At 42.8% G+C, this 27,109-nt stretch overlaps 1 protein-coding gene across 5 annotated transcripts in view; it reads left to right on the top strand.

The window, feature by feature from the left end:
- The window catches only part of si:ch211-200p22.4 (phosphatidylinositol-binding clathrin assembly protein), a 119,452-nt gene that overhangs the window by 37,778 nt on the left and 54,565 nt on the right, over positions 1 to 27,109 (top strand). For all 5 annotated transcript variants that reach the window (XM_059977015.1, XM_059977014.1, XM_059977011.1 and 2 more), the window contains one exon: positions 22,960 to 23,102. In XM_059977015.1, coding sequence (XP_059832998.1) covers positions 22,960 to 23,102 — 143 coding nt within the window. The remainder of the gene's footprint in view (positions 1 to 22,959; positions 23,103 to 27,109) is intronic.

Here is a 27,109-nt window from a genome sequence, read left to right as displayed (position 1 = left end):
AAGACACAATACAAAGTTGAATATAGACAATCCTTCCACATTTTACCCACTTGCAAAATATATGTACCTTCCCTACACCACATTACGTGCAATAAAGCACAACTGAACTAGAAGCAGGAAGTCAGTAGACAACCACAGTGATTGCCTTATGGTGAATGACATTAGTGTACTTCTGATGGCATTGGTTTAAAGTACAAAAGTTGGCCAGGATGTCATGGAAAAGAGTCACAAGCTCAGAAGTTGGCTAACTTGTTTTAATACCAAGATTCCCAGACTTCAGTGAATTCACAAAATAATCAATGAAACAATTGTAATATTTAATTTATCTGCATATGATTATCATTTGATAAGAGTTTAGTGCTGAAGTATGTAAAGACCTGCATCTAAGCCTGATAACGCTCCCCAGCTTTTTCTTCCACTACATTGACAACTGTATTGGTGCTGCTTCTTGCACCCATGCTCGGCTCATCAATTTCATCAACTTTGTCTCCAGCTTCCACCCTGACCCAAAATTTACTTGGTCCATGTCTGACATTTGGTCCTTTTTTCAGTCTCACTTTCTCCAATTATGAAGATAGACTTTTCACTGACATCTTTTACAAACTTACTGATTCTAACAGTTATCTTAACCATACTTCTTACCATCCTGTCACTTGTAAAATGCTGAACCCTTCTTTCAGTTCCTCTGTCTTCACCGCATATGTTCTCAGATTGAGGTTTTCTATTCTAGAATGTCTGAGGTGGGTTTTTTTTCCCACCAAAGTGGGGTTTCCCATCCTCTATCATCAATCCTCACTCACATCTCCTCCATTTCCCACATAGCTGCCCTCACCTCATCCTTCTGCCTTCATAACAGAGCTAGGATTCCCCTTGTCTTTACCTACCAGCTCTTGAACCCCCATATCCACTACATTATTCTCCATAACTTCTGTCACCTCCAACGGGATCTTGCTCTTAAGTACATCTTTCGCTCTCTGTAGGGATCACTTTCCACATGACTCCCTTGTCCACATGTCCCTCCCCACTGATCTCTTTCCTGGCAGTTATCCCTGCAAGTGTTAACACCTGCCTGTGCACAACATCCCTCACCGCCCTTCAGGGCCACAAACAGTTCTTCCAGATGAGGTGATTCTTCACCTACAAGTCTATCAGGATCATCAACTCTATCCTATGCTCCAGTCTCATTGCCTACACCAGCAAGACCCGATACACCTTGGGAGACCATTTTGTTGAGCCCCTTTGCATTATCCACCACAAAAAACAGGATCTTCTAGTGGCTGCCATTTCAATTAATTTCCTATTCCCATTCAGACATATCTTTCCATAGCTTCCTCAAATGTCACGATGAGGCTGAAGTGAGGTTGGAGGAGCAATACTTCATATTCTGTCCATGTAGCCTCCAACCTGATCGCATAAACATTGATCTCTCTAGCTTCCAGTAATTTTGCCCCACTCCCTTTTTACTCCTTTCTCTCCCCACCACCTTATGCTGGTCTCTGCCCCTTCCTTTCTGATCCTAATGAAGGCTCTTTGCCTCAAGTATCAACTGTTTATTCTCCACTATAGAGGCTGCCTGACTTGCTGAGTTTTTCCAGCATTTTATTTGTGATGGTCTATTCTTGGCTAACAATTTTTACTGAGTAAGATTATACTGATCCAGATCTGAATTTCATTATGCTGTGGTTATGTTGCACTTTGCTGTGTCTAATTCTAGTTTTTGGGAGCAAATGAGTCATTGAAGTGCTGAAGGCAAGACAAAGAAAAGTTTTGAGAAAGAAACTCTGGGTTTCAACTAAGGGGCATCTGGAGAAGTCATTGGAGATTCACTGCATAGGCTGGTCATCTGGAATAGAATGAAGGAAGTAATTATACAATTACTGCACTTGGCATTTTCAGAAGGGAAAGTACATAGGAACAATTCTTTAAGGTTTGTGTTCAATCTGCTGCACAGCTTTCCCCTCAGTGGGGTGCTGGCTGCAGCACTTGCATATTACCTATTTGGACTCCTTGGGGAATTCGACATAGTACTGGGAACACTTGATATGAGATTAATGATAGATTTCTGACTAGGAGGTCCATTCATTTAGCCCATTCATATATATGTGAAGAGAAGATAAACTGTTGGAAAAACTCAACAGGTCAGGTAGCACCTGTGGAGGGATGGTCAGTTTTCATATGGATAAGAATAATAACTTCTTGCTTCATAGGTGCTGCTTGCTGTTAAGTTCCTCCAACAGTTTACCTTTAGCTTCAGATTTTAGCAGTTGCAGGCTCTTGTAGATTGTAATTGCAGATTCACATGGTGCAAGTACAGCAAATCCATTGAAGTTGCATTGAAATGATGCATGGAATTGTGGGTGATGTATTAGTATTGAAAGAGGATTGATAAACCAATCGAAGGCAGAGAGTTGAGATAAATGGCTGTTCCTTGGGTTGGCAATCAATGGTGAACGAAGTGCCATTGGGTTCAGTATGGTATTGTGTTGAGAGACTTGAGAGTGTTTGTGCATGAATTGCAAAAGGTTAGTTTACAGGTGCAACAGGTTTTCCAATTCAGCATGCTACTTGCTACTGTAAAATGATTATATTTGTTGAATTGGCAAAGAGTTGGGGGCAATTTTCATATGATTGCTGATTTCCAAAGTGTGCATTTTGGAAAGTTGAAAAGTAGATGTGTAATGAAGTTGCAAGAAAAAATTTGTGAGCCCTTTACAATTACCTGGTTTTCTACACTAATTCTTCTAAAATGTGGTCTGATCTTCAGCTAAGTCACAATGATAGACAAATACAACCTGCCTAAACTAATAACACACAAACAATTGTACCTTTCATGTCTTTACTGAACACATTGTTTAATCATTCACAGTACAGAATGGAAAAAGTATGTGAACCTTTGTATTTAATAACTGGTTGAATCTCCTTTAGCAGCAATAACCTTCACCAAGCGTTTCCTGCAGCTGCTGAACAGACTTGCACAACAGCGAGGAGGAATTTTCAACCATCCAACTTCTTTTAATTTTCAGGTGATAGACCACTACCCTGACACTCTCCTGTAAAATGCCTTGATACACTTTTGAATTCATTGTTCGCTGAACAATAGCAAGCTGTCCAGATCCTGAGGCAGCAAAGCAGCCTCACACCATGATGCTCCTTCCACCAAGCTTCACATTTGGGATGAGATCTTGGTGTTGATGTGCAGTGCACTTTTTCTTCCAAGCATAACATCTGTGCATATCTGCCAGAAAGTTCAACTTTTGTCTCCTCTGTTTTTTACAACCTTGAGTCTGTGCAGCAATTTTTTTTTCTTTTTGGGAAGAGTGGTTTCTTCCATGGTGGACACATGAACTGAGACTTTAGCAAATTCTAGAGATTTCTGTAGGTCTTTTGCTGTTACCCTTGGGTTCTTTTTCACCTCCTTCATTGCATATTGTGTTCTTGGTGTTATCTTTACAGCACACCCACTCCTAGGGAGAGTAGCAAAGGTAATGAATTTCCTCCATTTGATAAGCATTCAGGTCTTTAGAAATAGTTTTGTAGCCTTTTCCAGCTTCATGCACATCTCCATTTCTTCTAAGGTTCTCCAAAAGTTGTTTTAATTGGGGCATGGTGCACATAAACAGATCTTTCTTGAGAACAGTGGACTCTGTCAGTAACCTGACTGTCTTTTTTTAATATAGGGCAGGGCATCTCTACAACCCACACCTCCAATCTCATCTCATTGATTGCAACACTTGACTCCAAATAGCTTTTGTAAAAGGTATTACCCCAGAGGCTCACATACTTTTTTAAAATTAGATTGTGATTGTTTAAATGGTGCACTCAATATTAACAAGAAGTAGTACAATTTTGTGTGTTATTAGTTTAGGCAGATTATGTTTGTCTATTATTGTAACTTGGATGAAGATCAGACCAAAATTTTGAGTAATTAATCCAGAAAAACAGGTAATAGTAAAGGGTTCACAAACTTTATTCTAACTATATATTGACTGGCTGCATCACAGCCTGGTATGCCCTTGAACGGAAAATCCTACAGAAAGTAGTGGATATGACCCAGTTTATCACTGGTAAAGGCCTCCCCACCATTGAGCATATCTGCATGAAACATTCACAGAAAAGCAGCATCCATCATCAGGATTGCCCACCCCATGCTCGTTTCTTGCAGCTGCCATCAGAAAGAAGGTACAGGAGCCTCAGGACTCTCACCACCATGTTCAGGAACAGTTATTACTCTTCAATCATTAGGCTCTTGAATCGAAGGGGATAACTTCAGTCAGCTTCATTTGCCCAATCATTGAAATATTCCCACAAGATATGGACTCATTTTCAAGGACTCTTCATCTCATAATCTTGATATTTATTGCTTATTTATATTTTTTATTATTATTTCTTTCTTTTTGTTTATTCACACAGTTTGCTGTCTTTTGTACACTGGTTGATTGCCCAAGTTAATTTTGTCTTTCATTGATTCTGTTATGGTTATTATTCTGTGGACTTATTGAGAGTGCATGCAAGAAAATGAATCTCAGGGTTGTGTATGGTGACATATATGAACCTCGATAATAAGTTTACTTTGAACTCTGCTTATGACACAACAGTGGTGAAGCACATCACTAACAATGAGACAGTCTGTAGAGAGAAGGTGGACAAGCTCGAGGCTTGGTGCCAGACAGTACCAAGTAACCTCTACTGTTACTGTAACTCTACTGTCACCAGGACAAAGGAGATGGCTATCGACTTCAGGAAAACTTGCACAGCTCACTTTTAAATCAGCAGCACAGCACTGGAAATTGCAAGCAGTTTCAAACTCCTGAGAGTGCACATCTTGCACAACTTCTCATGGTCCCACAGCACATTGTACACAGTCAAGAAAGCTCGTTAATGTCTCTGCTTTCTGCAGAAACTGAAGGGAACTGAACCTTGCACATCCATTCTCACTTCATACTACAGATGCTCAGCAGAGAGCATCCTGACAAGCTACATCACTGCTTGGTACAGAGACTGCACAGTAGCAGACAGGAAGGCTCTAAAATGGGTAGTCAGATGCTTCTCCAACACTCGCCTACCCACCATCCAAGACATGTGTACAGAAAGGTGCCAGAGAAGGGCCAGTAATATAATGAAGGATCCCACCCGCCCTGCTCATGGACTATTAGTACCACTCCCATCAGGGAGGAGGCTATGTAGCATTCACACCAGGATCACCAGATTCAGAAAAAGGTTAATTTTCCCTAAGCAGTAGGGCAGATCAACACCTCCACCACGAAGTCCACCAATACTTCAATACCAATATTTCCTGTCTGAGACCTTATGTACCCAGAGTGTCACATTATGGACATGGAATAATTTATGTATATAAGCTATCATGTGTGTGTGTAGAACATACCAACTGACTGCATTATATGTGGAACTCAATCTTGAGCTCTCGAATTGAGTTCATTACTTAGATCCTTCATACACATGAGTAAATATCTTTACATCTCTGTCTAAAAGTGCAACGAGCAACTTATAGTAATTTATAATAAATAGAATGTGCAACAGGATGGTCAATATACCTTAGAAATACAGTTGTATCAGTATGAATTAATTAGTCTGATGGCCTGGTGGAAGAAGCAGTCCCAGAGACTTTTGGTCCTGGCTTTTATGCTGCAGTACCATTTCCTGGATGGTAGCAACTGGAACAGTTTATGGTTGGGGTGACTTGGGTCCCCAATGATCCTTCGGGTCCTTTTTACACACCTGCCTTTGTAGATGTCCTGAATCATGGGAAGTTCACATCTGCAGATCCATTGGGCTGTCTGCACCACTCTCTGCAGAGTCCTGCAATTGAGGGAAGTACAGCTCCCATACCAGGCAATGATGCAACCAGTCAGGGTGCTCTCAATTCTACCCCTGTAGAGACAAACAAATTTTCATCTATCTTTGTTATTACATTTGCTTGTTTTATCATTTTATTAAAAAATAAGGGATTTATTATTTCTAAATTTAAAATAACCTATTTTCAGTGTTTTTTTACAGACAGATTTTGCACATTTATAAAAATTCTGGACATGGTGTAAAAATCATGGTTTACTGGTCAGTGGTGATCTATCCCTATATGCCTGAGAAACAACAAAGTGGCTTTGAGCCTGCTGCCCTCATGTTTGTCATGAGCATCTTGCCAGAGTGAATAGTAGGAAAAGAGTACTCAAATAGCAGTTGTAGATTTTGCACATCAACCTGTTGAATAGCTGGCATATTGTTCACTTAACAGTCACAAGTAAGAACTAGTTTTCCATGTGTATTTTGGAGAAAGTCAACTTGTCATCAGCTGCGACTGGAATTTTCACTTCAGACATCTGGATAGTTCTGTATATTTGGTGTTACTAGATCAGGGAAGATTTTCTTATCCCACATAGTATGATACAAATTCTAGCATGTATAGACTTAAAATTCTATATTATCTTTCCAATTTAAGTTCATAGGTCAGTAAAAGTTCAATAGCAAGATAATTAAATATAGCTAAAACAGACAAATTTTGAGTTATGAATTCATTCTTTGTTTCCTGGCTCCCCCCCCCCCCCCCCATTTTGTTCATGATTTATTGGGTTTAAATTATTCCAATAACACTTGGATACTTTGCCATGGGCATTTTAATGTTCTGTTTGAATTGGCTTGGGTTTGAATTGTATTTCTTAGTAAATATTTATATACTTTACATAGTAGATAAGAAACAAAGCCAAGTTTATACAAAACAGCTTTGTCTATTGTTTTTGTTATCTAATGTTTATATAATCACTTTTATCACATGTTGTAAGTAAAACTAACAGAGTTGAAAGAGCAACACACACAAAATGCTGGAGGAACTCAGTAGGCCAGGTAGCATCTGTGGGAGAAGAAAGCACAGTCGAGGCTTTGGGCTGAAACCCTTCGGCAGGACTGGAGATAAAAAGCTGAGGAGTAGATTTAAAGGTGGGGGGAGGAAAGAGAGGAATGCCAGGCAATAGGTGAAATTTTGAGGGGGAGGGATGAAGTAAAGAGCTAGGAAGTTGATTGGTGAAAGAGACAGAAGGCTATGGAAGAAAAAAAGGGGGAGAGGACTACCAGAGGGAGGTGATGGGCTGGCAAGGTGATAACATGAGAGAGGGAAAGGGGATGGGAAATGGTGAAGTGTGGGAGGAGGCATTACTGGAAGTTTGAGAAATTGATGTACATGCCATCAGTTTGGAGGCTACCCAGACGGAATACAAGGTGTTGTTCCTCCAAACTAAGTGTGGCCTTATCACGACAGTGGAGGAGGCCATGGATGGACATATCAGAATGGGAAGTGGAATTTAAATGGGTGGACACTGGGAGATCCTGCTGGTGGATGGAATGTAGCTGCTCATCAAAATGGTCTCCCAATCTACGTCAGGTCTCAATGAAAAACAGAAGGCCACACTGGGAACACCAAACACAGTTTATGATGCCCAACAGACTCACAGGTGACATGTCGCCTCACCTGGAAGGACTGTTTGGGGCCCTGAATGGTAGTGAGGGAGGAGGTATAGGGCTGGTGTAGCACTTGTTCTGCTTGCATGGATAAGTGGCAGGAGGGAGATCAGTGGGGAGGGACGAATGAACAAAGGAGTCATGTAGGGAGAGATCCCTGCAGAAGTGGGGGAGAGGGGAAGATGTGTTTGGTGGTGGGATCCAGTTGGAGGTGGTGGAAGTTTCGGGAAATTATGTGCTGGACAGGGAGGTCTGGTGGGGCGGTAGGTGAGGACAAGAGGAATCTTATCCTGATAGGGTGGTGGAGGGATGGGGTAAGCACAAAGATGCATGAAATGGAAGAGATGCAATTGAGGGCAGCGTTGATGGAGAAAGGGAAGTGCCTTTCTTTGAAAAAAGACATCTGCTTTGTTTTAGAATGAAAAGCTTCATCCTGAGGCAGAGACGGAGGAATTGAGAGAAGGGTATGGTGTTCTTGCAAGTAGCAGGATGGGACGAGGTATGATCAATCCGTTGGTTTATAATAGACATCGGTAAATAAGCTGTCTCAAGAGGTAGATAATGAGCCCACGAAAGGGGAGGGAAATGCAAGAAATGGACCAGGTGAATTTGAGGGTAGGGTGGAAGTTGGAGGCAAAGTGGATGAAATTGACAAGTTCAGCACAGCTGCAGGAAGCAGCACCAATGCAGTTGTCGATGTAGCGTAGGAAAGTGCGGGATGGTCATCAATGTAGACTGTTCCACGTAGCTGACAAAAAGGCAGGCATAGCTGGGACTCATGCGAGTGCCCATGTCTACCCCTTTTGTTTGAAGCAAGTGGGAGAGGCCACATGAGAAATTATTTAGAGTGAGGGCAAGTTCTGCTAGACGGAGGAGAGTGGTGGTGGAGAGGAACTGGTTTGGGTCTGATGTCCAGAAAGAAACAGAGCTTTGAGGCCTTCCTGATAGGAGATGGAGCTGTATAGGGACTGGATATCCATAGTAAAAATAAGATGATGGGGGCCTGGGAACCTGAAATTTTTGAAAATATCAAGAGTGTATGAAGTAGATGTAGGTAGGAAGGGACAGAACCGGGGGGGGATAGAACAGAGTTGAGATATGCAGATATGAGTTCAGTGGGGCAGGAACAAGCTGAAACAGTGGGTCTACCTGGACAAGTGGGCTTGTGGATTTTGAGTGGGAGGTAGAAACAGGAGATGTGAGGTGTGGAAACTGAGGTTGGCAGTGGATGGGAGATCCCCAGAGTCAATAAGGTTGGTGATGGTGTGAGAGACTTATTTCCAGAATAGATAAATGTTTCCCCTATTCTGGTCCAGTTGCCTTTCATGTGTTTTCTTAGTAGCCTTTGGATTAAGTTTAACTATAATTATTGTTACATTAAGAAACGTACTAAACTGACCATCCCAGACACGGTGTAAAAATCATGGTCTACTAGTCAGCAGTGATCCCTATATGCCTGAGAAAAACAAAGTGGCTGATGCAGTCTGCAATGTGGAAAAAAAAAGAACTATTAGCATGAACATACTTCTTGCGTCATCGGACCAGTCCAATGTCTTGTTTTCTCTCTTTGCAATTCCATGAAGAACAATAGTGTATTGCACATAAAAATCCTTTGTTATGGTGCAATTGCAATATTTGTGTAACTAATTTGTCTTATTTAATTCTTTGTGAAAAAGATGACACATAATTTTATTCGCGTTGTATGTGTATTCCAAAGAAATAAACTGCAAGGAACAGGGTAATGCAATGAGTTGGGTAACAGTTTCTGGAATCTGATCTCGAACTGGTCATACGAAAATAAAATTCTCCAGCTGAAACTAGTTAATTCCCATTTCAAAGATTAAGTACATTTATTATCAAAGTACAAAGAAACAACAAAAAAGTAAAATAATAATAAATAGACAATAAATATCGAACTTGAGATGAAGAGTCCTTGAAAGTGAATCCATTGGTTGTGGGAACAGTTCAGTGATGGGGTGAGTGAAGCTGAGTGAAATTATCCCCTTGGGTTCAATAGCATGATGGTTGAGGGGTAAAAACTGTTACTGAACCTGGCAGTGCAGGTCCTAAATGGTGGTGAGGGCTTTTTTCATGATGGACTGGGCTGTATCCACTACTTTTTGTAGGCCTTTCCATTAAAGGGCCATTGGTTTTTTCATACCATGCCATGATGTAACAGTCAATATACTCCCCACTGCACATCTATAGAAGTTTGTCAAGGTTTTGTATGACATACTAAATCTTCACAAACTTCTAATAAAGTAGCGGCTTTGTTTATAATGGCACTATGTGCTGGATCCAAGACAGTTCCTCTGAAATGATAACAGCAAGGAATTTAAAGTTGCTGACCCTCTCCCACTGATCACCAGTGAGGACTGGCTCACGATCGATCCTCTGGCTTCCTCCACCTGAAGTCAGTAATCAGCTCCTTGGTCTTACTGACATTGAGTGAGAGGTTGTTGTCAAGGTACCTCTTGGTTCCTCTTAAATGTTGATTCAGGCAATGACAGTTGTGTTGGCAGCCAACTTAAATATGCATTGGAGCTTTGCTTAGTAAAAAGAGAGTAGAGCAGAAGGCTGTTTCTACAGGACAAATCTGCCTCATTTAATTCTCTGCTAACTGAAATTTTAACAATCTTTCAGATAACTGTCATTGACAGAAAAGAGGAAAATGCTATGTGGATAATTATTGAGTATATTCTGATCATGCAAAGAAAGACTGAGGTACAAGAGACTAAATATGCTGTAACATGTACTGGAAAATCTATTCGAAGAAATCTTCTGGGAAGCAAGGAAAACAGTTATGGGGCATCTTGTGGAGTTAGTTGCATCATTGATAACTATGGTGCCAGAGGACTGGAGAATGGCTAATACTGTTGTTTTATTTTAGGAAAGATTATAAATGAAGAGCCTTGAAACAAGCAAATGGTAAATTTAACTTTAGTGATAGGTAAGTTATTTGAAGGAGTTCTGAACCACAGGACTTGCATACATTTGGAAAGGAAAATGTTAATTGTGGAGAGTCAACACAACTTGTGCATAGGCAATTGTCTGCCTCAAATTTAGTTTTTGATGAGGTAACCCAGAAGATCATTGAGGGAATGCAGTACACATTATCTACATGGCCTTTGACAAGGTACCACAAGATAAGCTATGCTGGAAAGTTAGATCACATGGAATCTAGGGCAAGTTTGTCAGCTGGATACTAAATTATCTTGATGTTAGAATAGACGGTTGTGATGGAAGGTTCTTTTTTAGACAAGAACCCTGTGAACGGCATGTGTCACAGAAATTAGTGTTTGGTCTATTGTCTGTCATTTATATTAATGATTTGGATGAGAATGTAGGCAGTCCAAACTTGATTGCCAGACCAGCTGACAGTACTGGCAGAACAATTGTACTATAATGGGTTATACGATTAAGTCAGGAAGCATTGCTGACAACAGCACATAATTTCTCAATGAGCTTAATGTATTCTATGCATCAGGAGATTGGAAAGTCACCAGACAGCCTCTAATGCATCAAAACTTACAGTCACAGTTACAGCCATAAGATCAGTCTGTCAGAGAATGAATCCACAGAAAGCATGTGACCCGGGTGATGTCCCAGGCCATTGCTTTGGATCCTGTGCAGATCTGCTGGCTCTTGTTTAACTTGTTTTAGTTCCGCAGTGTCTGGCTTGGATTCTTCCTCTTCTGTATTTGTTGACGTTTTCAACAACCTGCTGCTTCACTCTGAAGACGATTATCCCAGTACTCGAGAAAAACCAAATAATGTGCTTTAACGACTACTGCCATGAAGTGCTTTGAGCAACTGGTTATGGCGTGCCTTAACTCCAACCTACCGGGCAGATTTAAACCACTGCAATTCCTGTACTGCTGAAACAGGTCTACAACAGATACCATTTCCTTGGCCATGCACTCATCTTTGGAGTATCTAGACCAGTGGTTCCCAACGTGGGGCCTACGCCCCACAGGTGGGTAATTTGATTTTGAAGGGGGGCAATTCGAGAATGAGTTATTAACAGTGAATTTTTTTCTAGTAAGTCTGTGTGAGTATGAGTGTGTGTGCGAGTTAATACATACGTGTATATACAGTATGCATACATAAAAATACTTGTGTGTATGTACATGTGTAATTGTGTATGTACTGTATATATAGTGTATCACCATCATTACACCCATCAAATGGCTTTCATAATTAAATTAATGAATTGACTGATATAGGAAGGAACGAATGAACAAGTTCAAACGCGTAAGAAACTCGTACGAGGTTGCGCCAATGCTGCTTTTTGCAGTGGCTTTCGGTTCTTGGTGGTGTGAAGGTGTGTACATTGCGTCATCTCTTTTAAATGGTGTATCTGTCTTTGTATGCTGTAGAAACGAATCAGCATTGTTTTATTATATTTATCATTATTATTTTAATATCACTTAATGTTCTTTTTTTAACAATTTCTTAGTAATTTCTTCCTCAGAACTTTAACAGTCCTTTGGTTCTTTTATTTTTCTCTTTCATGAATGCCATGTTCTTTGGAAGCTTGTTTAAACCAAGTTAATGGTCTTTTAGGCTTCCTCCAGGTGAATAGGAGTTCACTTTTTGAATAATAAGAATTATATATCACCACAGGGGGCATCAGGGTTTTAGAGGTGATTAGGTGGGGCATGGCCAAAAACAGGTTGGGAACCACTGATCTAGACCAAGGGTTCCCAACTATTTTAATGTCATGGACCAATACCAATACAGTATCTGTAAAAAGTATTCACCCTCCTTGAAAGTTTTCATGTTTTATTGTTTTACAACACTGAATCACAGAGAATTTAGTTTGGCTTTTTTGACACTGATCAACAGAAAAAGACTCCTTCATGTCAAAATGAAAACAGATCTCTACACAGGGATCTAAACTGCAAATATAAAACAAAAAATAATTGATTACATAAGTATTCACCATCCCCCTTTAATGTGACGCTGTAGCGGTGTGCTACATGCAGCGCTAAAATTACGACATGGAGTCGGTAACTGCAGTCGAAGGAAATCTTCAGCCTCACTTTTAAGCCTCCCTCAACCTGCCCCCCCCCGTGGCGCAGAGGCTCCAAAGCTCTGTGCTCGCAAACCCCCATAGGCTATCTAATTGTGAGCCAGTTCGGATGTGCCAGGAAATGGGTCACCACATAACCCCCCCCCCCCCTCAGAACCGGCGATACACCCCCCAATGTCCACAGAATGGGCCGGAACCTGCTTGGGAGGTCAGCCTCTGCGCCGAGGTGCCAAAAACTCGGCCTGTTGCGCCAGGTCCACATGGGCCGGTATGAGGCGGTCCACCATGAAAACCTCCTCTTTCCCCCCAACGTCCAGCACAAACGTGGACCCGTTGTTCCGGCCGATGCCCGCCCCTTCGTATAAACACAAACTTACAGTTCTGCAGGGTACGCAGGTCGGGTTCCACCCGTGCTGTGAAGTGGGTATGGGGGCCAGGGTACCGAGCTTCTCGCGTAGTCTGCCCAGGACTGCTGCGGGATCTTCCTCTTGCCCCCGTGGGGCTGGTAGGAACTCCCCGGGGACGACCAGGGGCGTGCCGTATACTAACTCGGCCGACGAGGCGTGCAGGTCATCCTTGGGCGCTGTGCGGATGCCAAGTAGGACCCAGGGAAGCTCGTCCGCCCAGTTAGCTCCTCGCAGGCGGGCCATGAGGGCCGACTTCAGGTGACGGTGGAAACGCTCCACTAGCCCATTCGACTGTGGGTGGCAGGCAGCTGTGTGGTGCAGCTGTGTCCCCAAAAGGCTGTCCATAGCTGACCACAGGCTGGAGGTGAACTGGGCGCCTCTGTCGGAGGTAATGTGGGCCGGTACACCAAAGCGAGATATCCAGGTGGTGATCAGGGCTCGGGCGCAAGATTCGGAGGTAGTGTTGGTGAGCGGGACCGCCTTTGGCCATCTTGTGAACCGGTCCACGATAGTCAGGAGGTGCCGTGCTCTGTGCGACACTGGCAGGGGGCCCACGATATCCACATGAATGTGGTCGAAACGCCGGTGGGCGGAATGGAACTGCTGTGGTGGGGCTTTGGTGTGCCGCTGCACCTTGGCCGTCTGGCAGTGCATGCACGTTTTGGCCCATTCACTGACCTGTTTGCGGAGTCCGTGCCAAACGAACCTGCTGGAAACCATCCGGACAGTAGTCCGGATGGAGGGATGCGCCAAGTTATGAATGGAGTCGAAAACACAGTGCCGCCAAGCTGTTGGGACAACGGGACGGGGCTGGCCGGTGGCGACGTCACAGAGTAGGGTCCTCTCACCCGGGCCCACGGGGAGGTCCTGGAGCTGCAAACCGGAGACTGCGGTTCTGTAACTCGGAATCTCCTCATCTGCCTGCTGCGCCTCTGCCAGTGCCTCAAAGTCTACCCCTTGGGAAAGGGCATGAACGGTAGGGCGAGAGAGCGCATCAGCCACGACATTGTCCTTACCCGAGACGTGCCGGACATCCGTCGTGTATTCAGAGATGTAGGACAGGTGGCGTTGCTGGCAGGACGACCAGGGGTCGAACGCTTTTGTAAACGCAAAGGTAAGCGGTTTGTGGTCCGTGTACGCGGTGAAGTGCCGACCTTCTAGGAAGTACCTGAAATGCTGGATTGCCAGGTAGAGCGCCAACAGTTCCCGGTCGAAAGCACTGTACTTGAGCTCGGGTGGCTGCAGGTGTTTGCTGAAAAACGCCAGGGGTTGCTAGCGACCTGCGATGAGTTGCTCCAGCACCCCACCGACTGCCGTGTTAGATGCGTCCACTGTGAGGGCGGTAGTACATTCTGGGATGTACTAGCATTGCGGCGTTCGCCAAAGCTTCCTTCGTTTGAACGAAAGCGGTGGCGGATTCCTCGTCCCAGGTAATGTCCTTGCTCGGACCCGACATCAGGGCGAACGGGGCGCATGATCCGGGCAGCTGAAGGGAGGAAGCGGTGGTAGAAATTGACCATACCTACGAATTCCTGAAGGCCTTTGATCGTGGTGGGTTGGGGGAAGTGGCGGACCGCATCTGCCTTAGCGGGCAGAGGGGTTGCTCCGTCTTTAGTAATCCTGTGGCCCAGGAAGCCAATGGTATCGAGTCCGAACTGGCATTTGGCGGGGTTGATTGTAAGACCGTACTCACTCAGTCGGGTGCAGAGTTGACAGAGGTGGGACAGATGCTCCTGACGACTGCTGCTGGTTATGAGGATGTCGTCCAAATAGATGAACGCGAAGTCCAGGTCCCGTCCCACCACGTCCATTAACCGCTGGAACGTCTGTGCAGCATTCTTCAGGCCAAACGGCATGCGGAGGAACTCGAAAAGACCAAACGGGGTGATGAGAGCCGTTTTGGGGACGTCGTCCGGATGCATCGGGATTTGATGGTATCCTCCGACGAGGTCTACCTTGGAGAAGATCCATGCGCCATGCAGGTTTGCTGCAAAGTCCTGAATGTGCGGCACAGGGTAGCGGTCCGGTGTGGTAGCCTCGTTCAGCCTGCGGTAGTCGCCGCATGGTCTCCAGCCTCCCGTCGCTTTGGGCACCATGTGCAGGGGGGAGGCCCATGGGCTGTAGGACCGCCGGATGATCCCCAATTCCTCCATCTGCTGGAACTCCTCCTTCGCCAGTCGGAGCTTGTCCGGGGGAAGCCGCCGAGCGCGGGCGTGGAGGGGTGGTCCCTGGGTCGGGATGTGGTGCTGTACGCCGTGTTGGGGCATGGCCGCTGTGAACTGCGGTGCCAGAACCTGTGGGAAATCCGCCAGGACCCTGGTGAAGTCGTTGTCGGACAGCGTGATGGAACCGAGGTGAGGGGCTGGCAACTGGGCTGCACCCAGGGAGAACATCTGAAAGGTCTCGGCGTGTACCAGTCTCTTCCTGGGCAGGTCGACCAGTAGGCTGTGAGCCCGCAAAAAATCCGCACCCAGAAGCGGTTGGGCTACGGCGGCCAGTGTAAAGTCCCACGTGAACTGGCTGGAGCCGAACTGTAGCTGCACCTGACGGGTGCCATAGGTCCTTACTGTGCTGCCGTTCACGGCCCTCAGGGGGGGACCCGGTGCCCTGCTGCGGGTGTCGAAACTCGTCGGAGGTAAAACGCTGATCTCGGCACCAGTATCAACCAAAAACCAGCGTCCCGACCTTCTATCCCACACATACAGGAGGCTATCCCAATGGCCAGCCGCCGTAGCCATCAGCGGCGGCTGGCCCTGGCGTTTCCTGGGAACTTGCAGGGCGGGCGACAACGGCGGGCTTCTGCGCCCCACCGCTGGTGGTAGAAGCACCAGTGTTCATTGGGCCGGGGGTTGGCGGGCTCTGCAGCCGGGCCTGGACTGGTTTGCTGCTGGGAGCATGGCTGGGAGATCCGTGCGATGGATGCCCCGCTCACCTTTTTGGCGTTCCACAGCAAGTCCGCCCGGGCTGCCACCTTCCGGGGGTCACTGAAATCCGCGTCGGACAGCAGCAGGCGTATGTCCTCAGGCAGCTGCTCCAGGAATGCCTGCTCAAACATGAGGGAAGGCTTGTGTCCTCCAGCCAGAGACAACATCTCATTCATTAAAGCCGATGGAGGTCTGTCTCCCAAGCCATCCAGGTGCAGTAAACGGGCAGCCCGCTCGCGCCGTGAGAGTCCGAAAGTCCTGAGGAGCAGGGCTTTGAATGCCATGTACTTGCCGTCTGCCGGGGGCGACTGTACGAACTCTGCGACCTGGGCCACTGTGTCCTGGTCGAGGGAGCTCACCACGTAGTAGTAGCGGGTATCTTCTGAGGTGATCTGGCGAACGTGGAATTGGGCTTCGGCTTGCTGGAACCATAGGTTCGGTCGCTGTGTCCAGAAACCCGGCAGTTTCAACGAAACCGCATGAACAGAGGCGGCGTCGGTCATTTCTGGTCCAAAAATCGTTTGGACCGTCGGGGTCACCAATTGTAGCGGTGTGCTACATGCAGCGCTAAAATTACGACACGGAGTCGGTAACTGCAGTCGAAGGAAAATCTTTATTCGAAATCTTCAGCCTCACTTTTAAGTCTCCCTCAACCTCCCCCCCCTGTGGCGCAGAGGCTCCAAAGCTCTGTGCTCACAAACCCCCGTAGGCTATCTAATTGTGAGCCGGTTCGGATGTGCCAGGAAATGGGTCGCCACAATGCACCAAATCATTACTAGTGCAGCCAATTGGTTTTAGAAGTCATATAATTAGTTAAATGGAAATCTGTTTTTGGAGACCTGAGTGTAATCAAGATGTTTCAATTGACTAGTAAAAATGCACCTGTATCTGGAAGGTCCAACTGCTGGTGAGCCAGAGTCCTGGCAAGCACTACACCATGAAGCCAAAACACTTCAGACCACTCAGCAAGAAGATTATTGAAAGCACAAGTCAGGAGATGGATACAAAAAAATTTCCAAGTCACTGTATATCCCTTGGAATCATCAAGAAATGGAAATAGTATGGCACGGCTATAAATTACCTAGAGCAGGCCATCCTCAAAAACTGAATGACTGCAAGAAGGAGATGAGGGAGGGAGGACACCAACGGACCTGTGACAACTGTGAAGGAGTTACAAGCTTCAGTGGCTTAGATGGACTGTGCATACAACTGTTGCCTAGGTGCTTCACCAGTCACAGCTTTATGAGAAGTGGCAAAGAGAAAACCACTGTTCACTAAAACTCTCATGAAATCTCAACTAGAGTTTGCCAGTAGGCATGTGGGAGACTCTAAAGTCATCTGGAAGTAAGTTTTGTGGTCTGATGAAACCAAAATTGAGAGTTTTGGCTATCAGACTAAACGGTAAGCATAAGCCAAACACATAATCAAAAACACACCACCACTACTGTGAAGCATGATGCATCATACTGTGGAGCTGCTGCACTGCAGCAGGCCCTGAAAGGGTTGTGAAGGTAGAGGGTAAAATGAATGCGGCAAATAAAGGGAAATCCTGGAGAAAAAAACATTATGCAGTCTGCAGGAGATCTACGACTTGGAAGAAGATTTGTTTTCCAGTAAGACAATGACCCCAGCATAAAGCCAAAGCTACATAGGAATGGCTTAAAAATAACAAAGTTAATGTCCTGGAGTGGTCAAGTCAGAGACCAGACTTTAATCCAATTGAGAACTTGTGGCTGGACTTGAAAAGAGCTGTTCATTCATGATCCCCATGCAATCTGACCCCCTGAACAGTTTTGTAAAGAAGAATGGGGAAAACTTAGTGTCCAGATGTGCAAAGCTGATAGAGACCTATTCACACAAACTCGAGGCTGTAATTGTTGCCAAAGGTGTATCTACTAAATACTGTCTTGGAGGGGGTGAATTCATGTGTGATCAATTACTTTGTATTTTTTTATTTGTAATTAATTTAGATCACTTTGTAGAGATCTCTTTTCACTTTGACACAAAAGAGTATTTTTCTGTTGATCAGTGTCAAAAAAGCCAAATTAAATTCACTGTGACTCACTGTTGTAAAACAATAAAACATGAACATTTCTGGGAGGGGGAATACTTTTTATTAGGCACTGTAAGCAAGGTCCAAGGTGCTGTATTAGACCAAGGGTTCCCAACCTGAGGTCCTCAGACTCCTTGCTTAATGGTATTGGTCCAAAGTTGGGAACCCCTGCATTAGTTTATTGTCATTGACCTTAGTCCGCTTTCAATACTATAATTACAAGCAAACCCATCACTAATCTCTTCAATCTTGGACTCTAAACCTGCCTTTACAACTGGATCTTTGACTTACAGACCAACGGATTGCAATTAGTGGGGGCAGCAACACCTCTATAATAGTTACCCTCAAAATTGGTGCCCCACAAGGCTGTGTCTTCAGCCCCCTACTCTACTTGCTAAATGCTCACAACTTTGTGACCAGATTCTGCTTTAATTCCATCTACAGCAGGGGTTCCAAGCCTTTTTGTAATGACATGGCCCCATACCGTTAAAAGGGATCTATGGACCCCAGGTCGGGAACTCCTGATTTACAGGTTTGTTGGAGGTTTGTCAGTCATATCACCCCATTATAGGAGGGATGTGGAGGTTTTGGAGGGGGTGCAGAAGAGGTTTGCCAGGATGTTGTCTGGGTTAGAGGGTATGAGCGATAAGGAGAGATTGGTCCATCTTGGGTTGTTTTCCCTGTAGCAGCAGAGGCTGATGGAGATGTGATAGAAGCTTATAGGATTATGAGAGAAAGAGTAAACTGCCAGTATTTGTTTCCAAGCTACCAGAAGGCATAGAATGGCGGCTGCTCTGTCCCATGATTGCAAGAAACTGTAGAAAAAGTTGTGGTCACAGCAAAATGGGGAGGGGAGGTTCTTTCCCCCCTCATCCCACAGGGTGGTGGGTGCTCAGAATTGCTGCCTGGGGTGGTGATGGAGGCAAATGCAATATTTTTCAAGGGGCATTTAGATGGGCAAATGAACATGCAGGAAGTGGAAGACTGGAAATTGTGGCAAACAAAAGGGATTGAATGAGTTGGGTATTTGATTACTAATTTAATTTGTTTAGCACAACATTGTGGGCCAAAGAGTTTGTTCCTGTGCCGTACTGTCCCTGTGCTAATTAGCTTTCTTCAGCAACTTCTTTCTGTCCCATAGAGTAAGCAACACAGAAACAAGCCCTTTGGCCCACCAGGAATATTGTTTCTGAAAGCAATTTCCCACCTCATTCCCTCTTCCTCATTGTTGGTGAACAGACTGCCCTTTAATTCCGCTGCAGGTGGTTTCTGGGCCTGTGAGGAGTGAAGCTGATTTGGTGAAGAAATGTGGCTGACTGAATATGTGAACACATTTTGATTAATAATGTACGAAAGGTAAAGAAGCCACTTACCTGGAGAAATCATCTGGGACCCGCTGGCAATTTTCTGCAAGTACCTTCAAATGAGTGTAGATTTTTTTTAGAGCTGCAAATGTTGAAATTCTGGAATAATAACAATATTGGAAACACTCAGATCTGGGAGCATGTGTAGAAAGAGAAAATAGAGTTAACAAATCAGATTAAAGCTCCAAAGCCAAAACTGGGAAAGGGAGAAATCAAATTAGCTTTAAGTTGCAGAGAGTAGGAGGGAGAGGAATGAATAGGACAAAGAGGAATATCTTTGTTAGGTTGAGGTGCATTAATTTGTATGTCCAATTTTTTAATAATCTGTACACATAATACCACAAACTTATTGGACTATGCTACTTCCACATTTATATCAATTTATGGTAAATATTAGGTCATCCACTTTGAATCTATGTGGAAGTTTATTTGCTGTACCTTTCTCATTTGCACAGTCATTCAATGAATAAAAGATTAGTACGCTATTGAGTCTATGTAACATTTTTCTGTATCTCAAAGTAAATGGATTTGATTGTAAGTTTGAGGTAGATAGGGTTGTGAAGAAGCATATGACATGCTGGCCTTCATCATTCAGGACATTGAGTGTAAGGGTTGGAAGTTTCTGTTCCTGTTGCATATGATTTTGGTGAGACTGGTGGCATCCGTTAGTCTTGCAAGACCATGGATCTGTGCCCTCTCCAGGGCACAGGCCTGGGCAAGGTTGTATGGAAGACTGGCAGTTGCCCATGCTGCAAGTCTCTCCTCTCCACAACACCGATGTTGTCCAAGGGAAGGGCAAGGGCCGATACAGCTTGGCACCAGTGTCGTTGCAGGAGTTGCCAGAGTGAGGCTGAAGGCAACGTCGGACTGTGTTAGGGACTCCAGCTCCAGATTTGTCCTCAGGGTTTACTCCCGAAGCCTTTCCCATGAGTGGGTATGGCCACAAGGCAGTGGAGGTTTGAAATCTCTTAGATGGACTGCCTTCCCAGGCTGATGAGCTCCATCTACCTGAAGCACTGGTTTAAGGTGCCAGGACCCACCTTCGCCTCTTCTCCTGTCAGTAGAAACAGTTCTGCCATGTTTAGAGGCTAAGCCACACGAGAAGGCCAGGAGTTGGACTTGGTTGGCCGAGGCTATTTGAGGCACATGCCATGAGGAGCAATTTTAGGTAGTGGGAGCTTGTCCCCACTAACACTCCTCAGTTTGACAACCTTGGAACCTGAGACTGCACTTGGATTATTGTGTATTTTTGGTCATCCTGTTGAAAGAAAGATGTCATTAAACTAGAAGGATATATTAAAGGTTTTCCAGGAAATTGCCCAGTCTTGGGGGTTGCTAAGTTACAAGGAGAGGTTGCATAGACTAGGACTATTCCCTTGGAATGAATGTGGGAGATTAACTAGTGACCTTGTAGAGGTATATGAAGGGTGTAGATGGTGTGTAATTACCTAGTGGTTCTGGGGGTGGGGGGGGGGGGGGTGAAAAAACAAAAGGGTGTAAGTTTAAGATCAGAGGCAAGAAATTTAAAATGACATCAGGGACAGCTTTTTGGAATGAGCTGCTAGAAACAGCAGTTGAAGCAGACACATTAGCAACATTTCAAAGATAGGAGAGGTTTGGAAGGCTATGGGCCAAACACAGGCAATTGGCAGGAGCTCCCTAGGCAACACAGTTGATATGGATGAGTTGGGCTGAAGAGTCCCCTTCCTTGCCATATGACTCTTGCAGCTCCTGCAGAGATTATCATGTTTACTGGGGAACCCTGTGCATTTTGCCATTGAGTCCATTATATAACAGGGCTAATAAATTTGCCTTTTGTTTCACGAGCTTCAAATTTTACTAATAGGAAATGTATCAAATAACTTTCTGAAATCCATGGTAGGAATTCCCCTATCTACAATCTGTCACTGCATGAAAATTTTAAACTGGTTTATCAGACATAAGCTATTCTATATGTATTGACTTGCACAAATTTTCAATCTACCTTAGAGTTCAGTAATTTCAGAACAAATTTTTGGCAAACTGGTCTTTAACTCCTTGATTACCATCAGAATTGCTTTTCACTATTTTTCTTAAATTCAATTATCTAGTCTGAAGGATTAGTTTTGAACTAGTTTTGTAGGTGGCCTAACTAATTTTTCAATACATTCATCTATTTCCTTTAAAGGTTTTGGTTTGGAAGCCACCACCTTTTGCTTTTTTCTGTGTTCTTGTGATTTTTAATTTGGATAAACTCCTGATTCAAAATCTTGAAAAATTACTTCATATATTTTTAAACAGCTGCTCTGTTGTGATGTTCTCTATATCCCTTGCAGTTTGCTAGGATTTACACTGGTCTTTTCCTCTTTATGGGACTGTGGTGCAGCTGAGAAAGCCACTGCATCATAGCTCCATGACCTTTGGTATCCCTTGGGATATTCTTTCCTATCACAGAAGTGTGCAGGTTCTCAGCCTAATTAGCCAGTTTAAATTGTCCCTAATGTTTGAGAGATTAGTGGAGTTAGGGCAGAGTTGATGGAGTTTGAGGAGAATAAAATAGGTTAGGCTAACTTTAGGTTTAAAATTAATGCTTAATGGTCAGCATTTACTCATTGGACTGAAGGACCTGTGTGCTTCTTCTATGGCTTATGTGCACTTAATCATTTATGTTGTCTATTGACTCTGGTCCCTTTAAGATATAAGTTGGTGTGGCAAATTTATTTTTAATTATTTGCTCTGCAGTACTTTGGTTTTACCTTGTAGACTTGTCCAATCTCTAGAAACGTAGAAAATCTTCAGCACATTACAGGCCCTTCGGCCCACAATGTTGTGCCAGCCATATAACCTATTCTAGAAGCTGCCTGGAATTTCCCTACCACATAGCCCTCTATTTTTCTAAGCTCCATGTACCTATCTAAGAGTCTCTTTAAAAAAAACTCAATGTAATCTGATCACATTGAAGCCAGCATTAGCCAAATGCAGAAACTTTACTGTTCCCTGTTTCTCTCCAGGGTATTGCATTGAACTGATCTTATTATGATGGCCATTAAATGAAAATCCATGCATTATTAAGCTACTAATTAAAACCTGCTCAGGATTTAATGCTAAATCCTTCTTGTTTCAAGACAAAATGAGGCGGAAAACTATCCTGTGCATATTCTGGAGAATTATCTTCTGCATTTATTTAAGCTGTATGAAAATTGGAAAAGCCTTTGGTTTTGCTATTTGATTGTATAATTACTTTATATTTATGATTTTTACCACTCTACAACTGCTGTCAAGTATCCCATACACAATTCCTGTTGAACAAAGACAAGTTCTCTTTCTACACTACTTAAACCACAAGATTTGTGCTCTTCTTCTCTTCACACCATTTTTCATGTGACTCAGGCAATAATTCCTGATGTCTTTCTATATCTTTCTATGTCTTTCTTACTGTATCTACCCATAAAATGTTCACTGCCAGCTTTACTGTGAATTGTAGTAAGATATGCCATCAACACCTTCAATTAAATTCACTTTATACATGTTATCAGTTGGAGCTCTTAAAATTATAATACCAAATCAAAGCTGTAGCTACATTTAAAGAGTAGATGAAGGTAACTTTGATCATGCAAGTTTGCTTCAGTTAAGTTTATAAGTTGATGGTTGAAGCAATTTTTTAAAACCTCAAATTGACATAGACACAGCATAATCCATCATAAATGTCTCTCCTTTTGGTTTCTTCTAGATTTGATCCAGTGTACCAATGAGATGAATGTGAACATACCGCAGATGGCTGATACTTTATTTGAGAGGGCAACCAACAGCAGCTGGGTTGTAGTGTTTAAGGCATTAATCACAACACATCACTTGATGATGTATGGGAATGAGGTAAGTGTCATGAAATGACTGCTGCCATTTAAAAGGTATATTGTCAACACATGGAAAGCAAAACAAACTAAAAATGCTGGAAATCAGAAATAAAAACAATTATTTGGCAGTTCAGGCAGCTTTCATGAAGAGATTTAAAGTTAACATTATAAATTAATATCCCTTTGATCAGAAATAGTTGTGGCCTCATTTTCTGCTTTTTATAGTCTGCATTTGGATCCCACTTGGGTAGCTTCAAAATTTATTTTTAAATGACAAATGTATTTGTGTGATTACGCAGGCCTTCTATAATTAGTAGAATTTCTGCTTCTGCACTTTGTTTAATTGTTTGAATTAAAAATATTTGGACATGTGGAAGCATAATTTATTTTCAAAAACAGCTTTTTCTCCCATTTTACCAATCACCAATGCAACCATTGATAATTATTTATATCAGCCATGATAACAATGACAGTAGGTTTACTCATTCAATTGTCTAGGGCTGTCCTGTGATTATTGTCATACATCTGTCATTGAGATCAGAAAGCCGTTAAAAAGCAATTATGAAACTTGGTAAATTTTCTTGTGTCAAATACATGATCCATCTTGGCTGTCTCTTCAAATTTCCATCATAACAGAAGCCATGCTTTACTAAACTCATATCACTCTGTAAAATACTAAGGCTGAAAGCACAAAGGTTACAGGATCAAACCATGTGCCAGCAATAGCAGTGAGGACCTGCACTTTGGAATACCTGTCCATCCAGCTGAGTTGTTCTACTGCAGTTAAAACATTAGCATCTACCTGGCAATGTAGAAAATCAGCTAGGTGTGACCTTTGTTAGCAAAGAGCAGGTCTAATCCAACTAGTTAATTACTACCGGTCTATATTCAGGCATTGACAGAGAGATTAAAGGCTGTCAGACACTGTACTATTAAATAACCTCCTCAAAGTGCTCAGATCAGGTTTTGACCAGACCACGCTGTTCCAGATTTAATCATTAGCATCACTGAAGAGCTGAATTTTAGAGATGAGAATAATTGTCCTTGACCAAGTGAAGTGCAGCATCAAGGCATCCACTTATATGGGGCATCAAAAAAAATCCAATGACTTGAAGTGCACTTTACACAAAGGATCAACCATTCCATCCCCCAAGACATCTAATAGCAGCTTCATCGATGATCTTTCCTACTATGTAGAAAAAGGGGGTTGTTTGCTTTTGATAACAGAACATGCATTTCCATTTGCAGCTCCTCAGGATCAGTCTAAATCTGCATGCAGCAAACCATAGTTAGTGTTCTGTATTAGGCTAATAAGTGGCAATTAGTAATAAGAGCTGCTTAGTTGCTAGCCCATCATCTGAAATTAAGGCATTGTAAACCTCTAGACTCTCATCACTCTCTTGACTATATTTTCCATCCAACTTCATCTAAGGATTCTATTACACTTTCAGAGGCAGCCGTGTGGAAAGGTTCAACACCAGAGTGAATGTTCCATCATTTTTGATCTGGTGATGAAAAATTCTATATAGCTGCCTCCAAAATGTAATGCTTCTCTCAGTTCTGAAACTTTATCATAGTTGACAGAGCCCTCAACCCATCATATTCACTTCCTGCATTTACCTCAACCCCTGTCCTTCTGTACAAAGCAACAATGGAGTTATATAGTCATTACCTTCCAGCAAACCAGCCTTTCCATTCAAGGGATTGTTCCTTTGCAATTTTCACTGGTGCATGCATAAACACTTCCCTTTCATTTCCACATATAACTCCCCTTCATACACCACATACAGTCCTTCATTTATGCTTCCCATCTATGTATGTCAACTCTACATCAGCAAAACCAAACAAAGATTGAGTGAACACTGAAGAATTTATAGAGGAGATCCTGCAGTTAATGAAAATCTTGAGTAGCACGCACAATGCTGGAAGATCTTGGCAAGTCAGAGAGTAGTTGGTAACTGCCTGATTTGCTGAGTTCCTCCATTTTCTGTATGGAGAACTTGTGTTCAGTCTGCAAGGGTGTCTCTGAGCTCTGTTGACTGGCACTTTAACTCTGTCCAGTTCCCACTCGAGCTGATCTTTCTATGGTCTCCTGCACTATTACATTAAGGCACAATGTAAACTGAAGGCCCAATCTCTGCCACATTAGGCAACTCGCTTTCTTAGTCTTTATCAGAACTGACAGGCCATTCATATTATTAAGTCAATTGTTATCTCATCATTAGCATGCTGGGTGTGTAGTTCCCTGTATTTAAAAAAAATGCAGTTCTTCATTTGCCTTCTCACCTCACTTGCTAGTTTTAAATTGCAGGCATGTTTTCTTTCCTACCATTTTAATGAATGGTCTTTGACCTGAAACATTAATCCTTTTTTTATTTTTCTGCAGATACTATTTGACCTGCTGAGTGTTTCCAGCATTTTCTGTTTACTTCAAATTTCCAACATCTGGAGTTTTTGAATAACAAATCTTTCTATTTTGTTTTTACTTTTTTGTTCTCATTTATTTCCCATTCCCATAAGAAAGGAAATGATGATGTAGTCAATGTACCAGGATCATGACGATTATTTTGTGTAGCTAGCTTTTATTCATTGTGTTGATTAAACATTCCACAACTTAAACTTAATGCACTCTTTTTAAAATGAAAATTATTGATGTTTTGGCATATGTGCCTTTTTTTTTAAAACAACTTAATCTTCCAGTTTGCACAAGGTATGACTGTAGAGTTTCCAAGAAATGTAATTGATTTTCTGTTAACAGTTTTGTTGGAGCACAGAAGCCACATTGTACTGGAACAGAAATAATGTTGTTTCATTTGATTTGGCTGAGGCAGCAGTAGGATCTTTTGGCTGGTACAAAAACTGTTCAGATGGTTCCATTTATTATCAGAAAATGTATGCAGTATACAACCTGAAATTCTTGCACTTGGGATGGTGCTTTAGTTGCAGGCTATGATAACGGTGATAAGTACTTTATCTCTACATACCATACAGTAGAAAATGATTATCCAGGAACCAACTTGGTATTGATATAGCTTAGCAAAAGTGGTTTTCTTCCTCTCCCCAAGATAGTTGCAAGTATCATGATAATCCAAGGCATTGTAGGATTCACTTAAGGGAAGATGTTTAGATATTTATTAAATCCAGCATTACTTTAATTAAAACAATTCATGAAGTTCTTTATTAATTTCCTGAAATCTGTTATCTATCTTCTGAAGGTTAGTCTTTTACTTTATCTTGGACTGTCTTTTGAAATTTTAAGTATTTTCAAATGAAGTCATTTAGCCTGGGCCCACCTAATTTCCATCATGATATAGACAAATGTTTAGAATCATCTTCGCTTTTAGAAGTTGGTCACATTCTTTAGGAACCATAATAAAGCAAACTGAAGCCACATTAGAAATCTATTGAAAATGGTAGTTGTAGCTTCCAGCCATGGTTTATGTATTCTTCTGTAGTGATTGTCAGATTTCTGTTTGTTTCTCACTGTCCCACATGTTTATTAATTTCATTGTGTTGCTATTTTGTAAAATGATAAAGTGATCACATTTATTTTGATCTTCCACATAAACAATTAAGCCAGCTCTAGGCAGAGAATTAGAATCAGAATCAGGTTTATTATCTCCAGCGTGTGACATGAAATTTGTTAACTTAGCAGCAGCAGTTCAATGTAATACATAATCTAGCAGAGAGGGGAAAAAAAACATAATAATACATTTCTAGAATGTTATCAATTTACCTTTGCAAATAGAAATTTTTTGTTAACTCTGTCAAATTTGTTTAAAGCTTGTGCATGTATACCACAGCCATATAATGAATTGGGCTTTGTAAATTAAATGGTACCCTTATTGGGAAGAAGGTGCATTAAGTATAGCAGCACAAAGCAACTGAGTCACACAGTTAAAGGGGGGGGGGGGGCCTGAGCTCAGAATGAGCTGGGCCTTTGTTTGCTAATGTTTCCATTTTGCTGTTGTGACAGTGCATGCTTTGGATCTTTCACTCAGTGTTCTAATTCATATTCTCTTTGAA

Source organism: Hypanus sabinus, chromosome 8 (genome assembly GCF_030144855.1).
Source record: "Hypanus sabinus isolate sHypSab1 chromosome 8, sHypSab1.hap1, whole genome shotgun sequence".
In the NCBI taxonomy this organism is placed as follows: domain Eukaryota; kingdom Metazoa; phylum Chordata; class Chondrichthyes; order Myliobatiformes; family Dasyatidae; genus Hypanus; species Hypanus sabinus.
The sequence above is the reverse complement of the archived record's forward strand: the minus strand, read 5'-3'. Positions and strand labels throughout refer to the sequence as shown.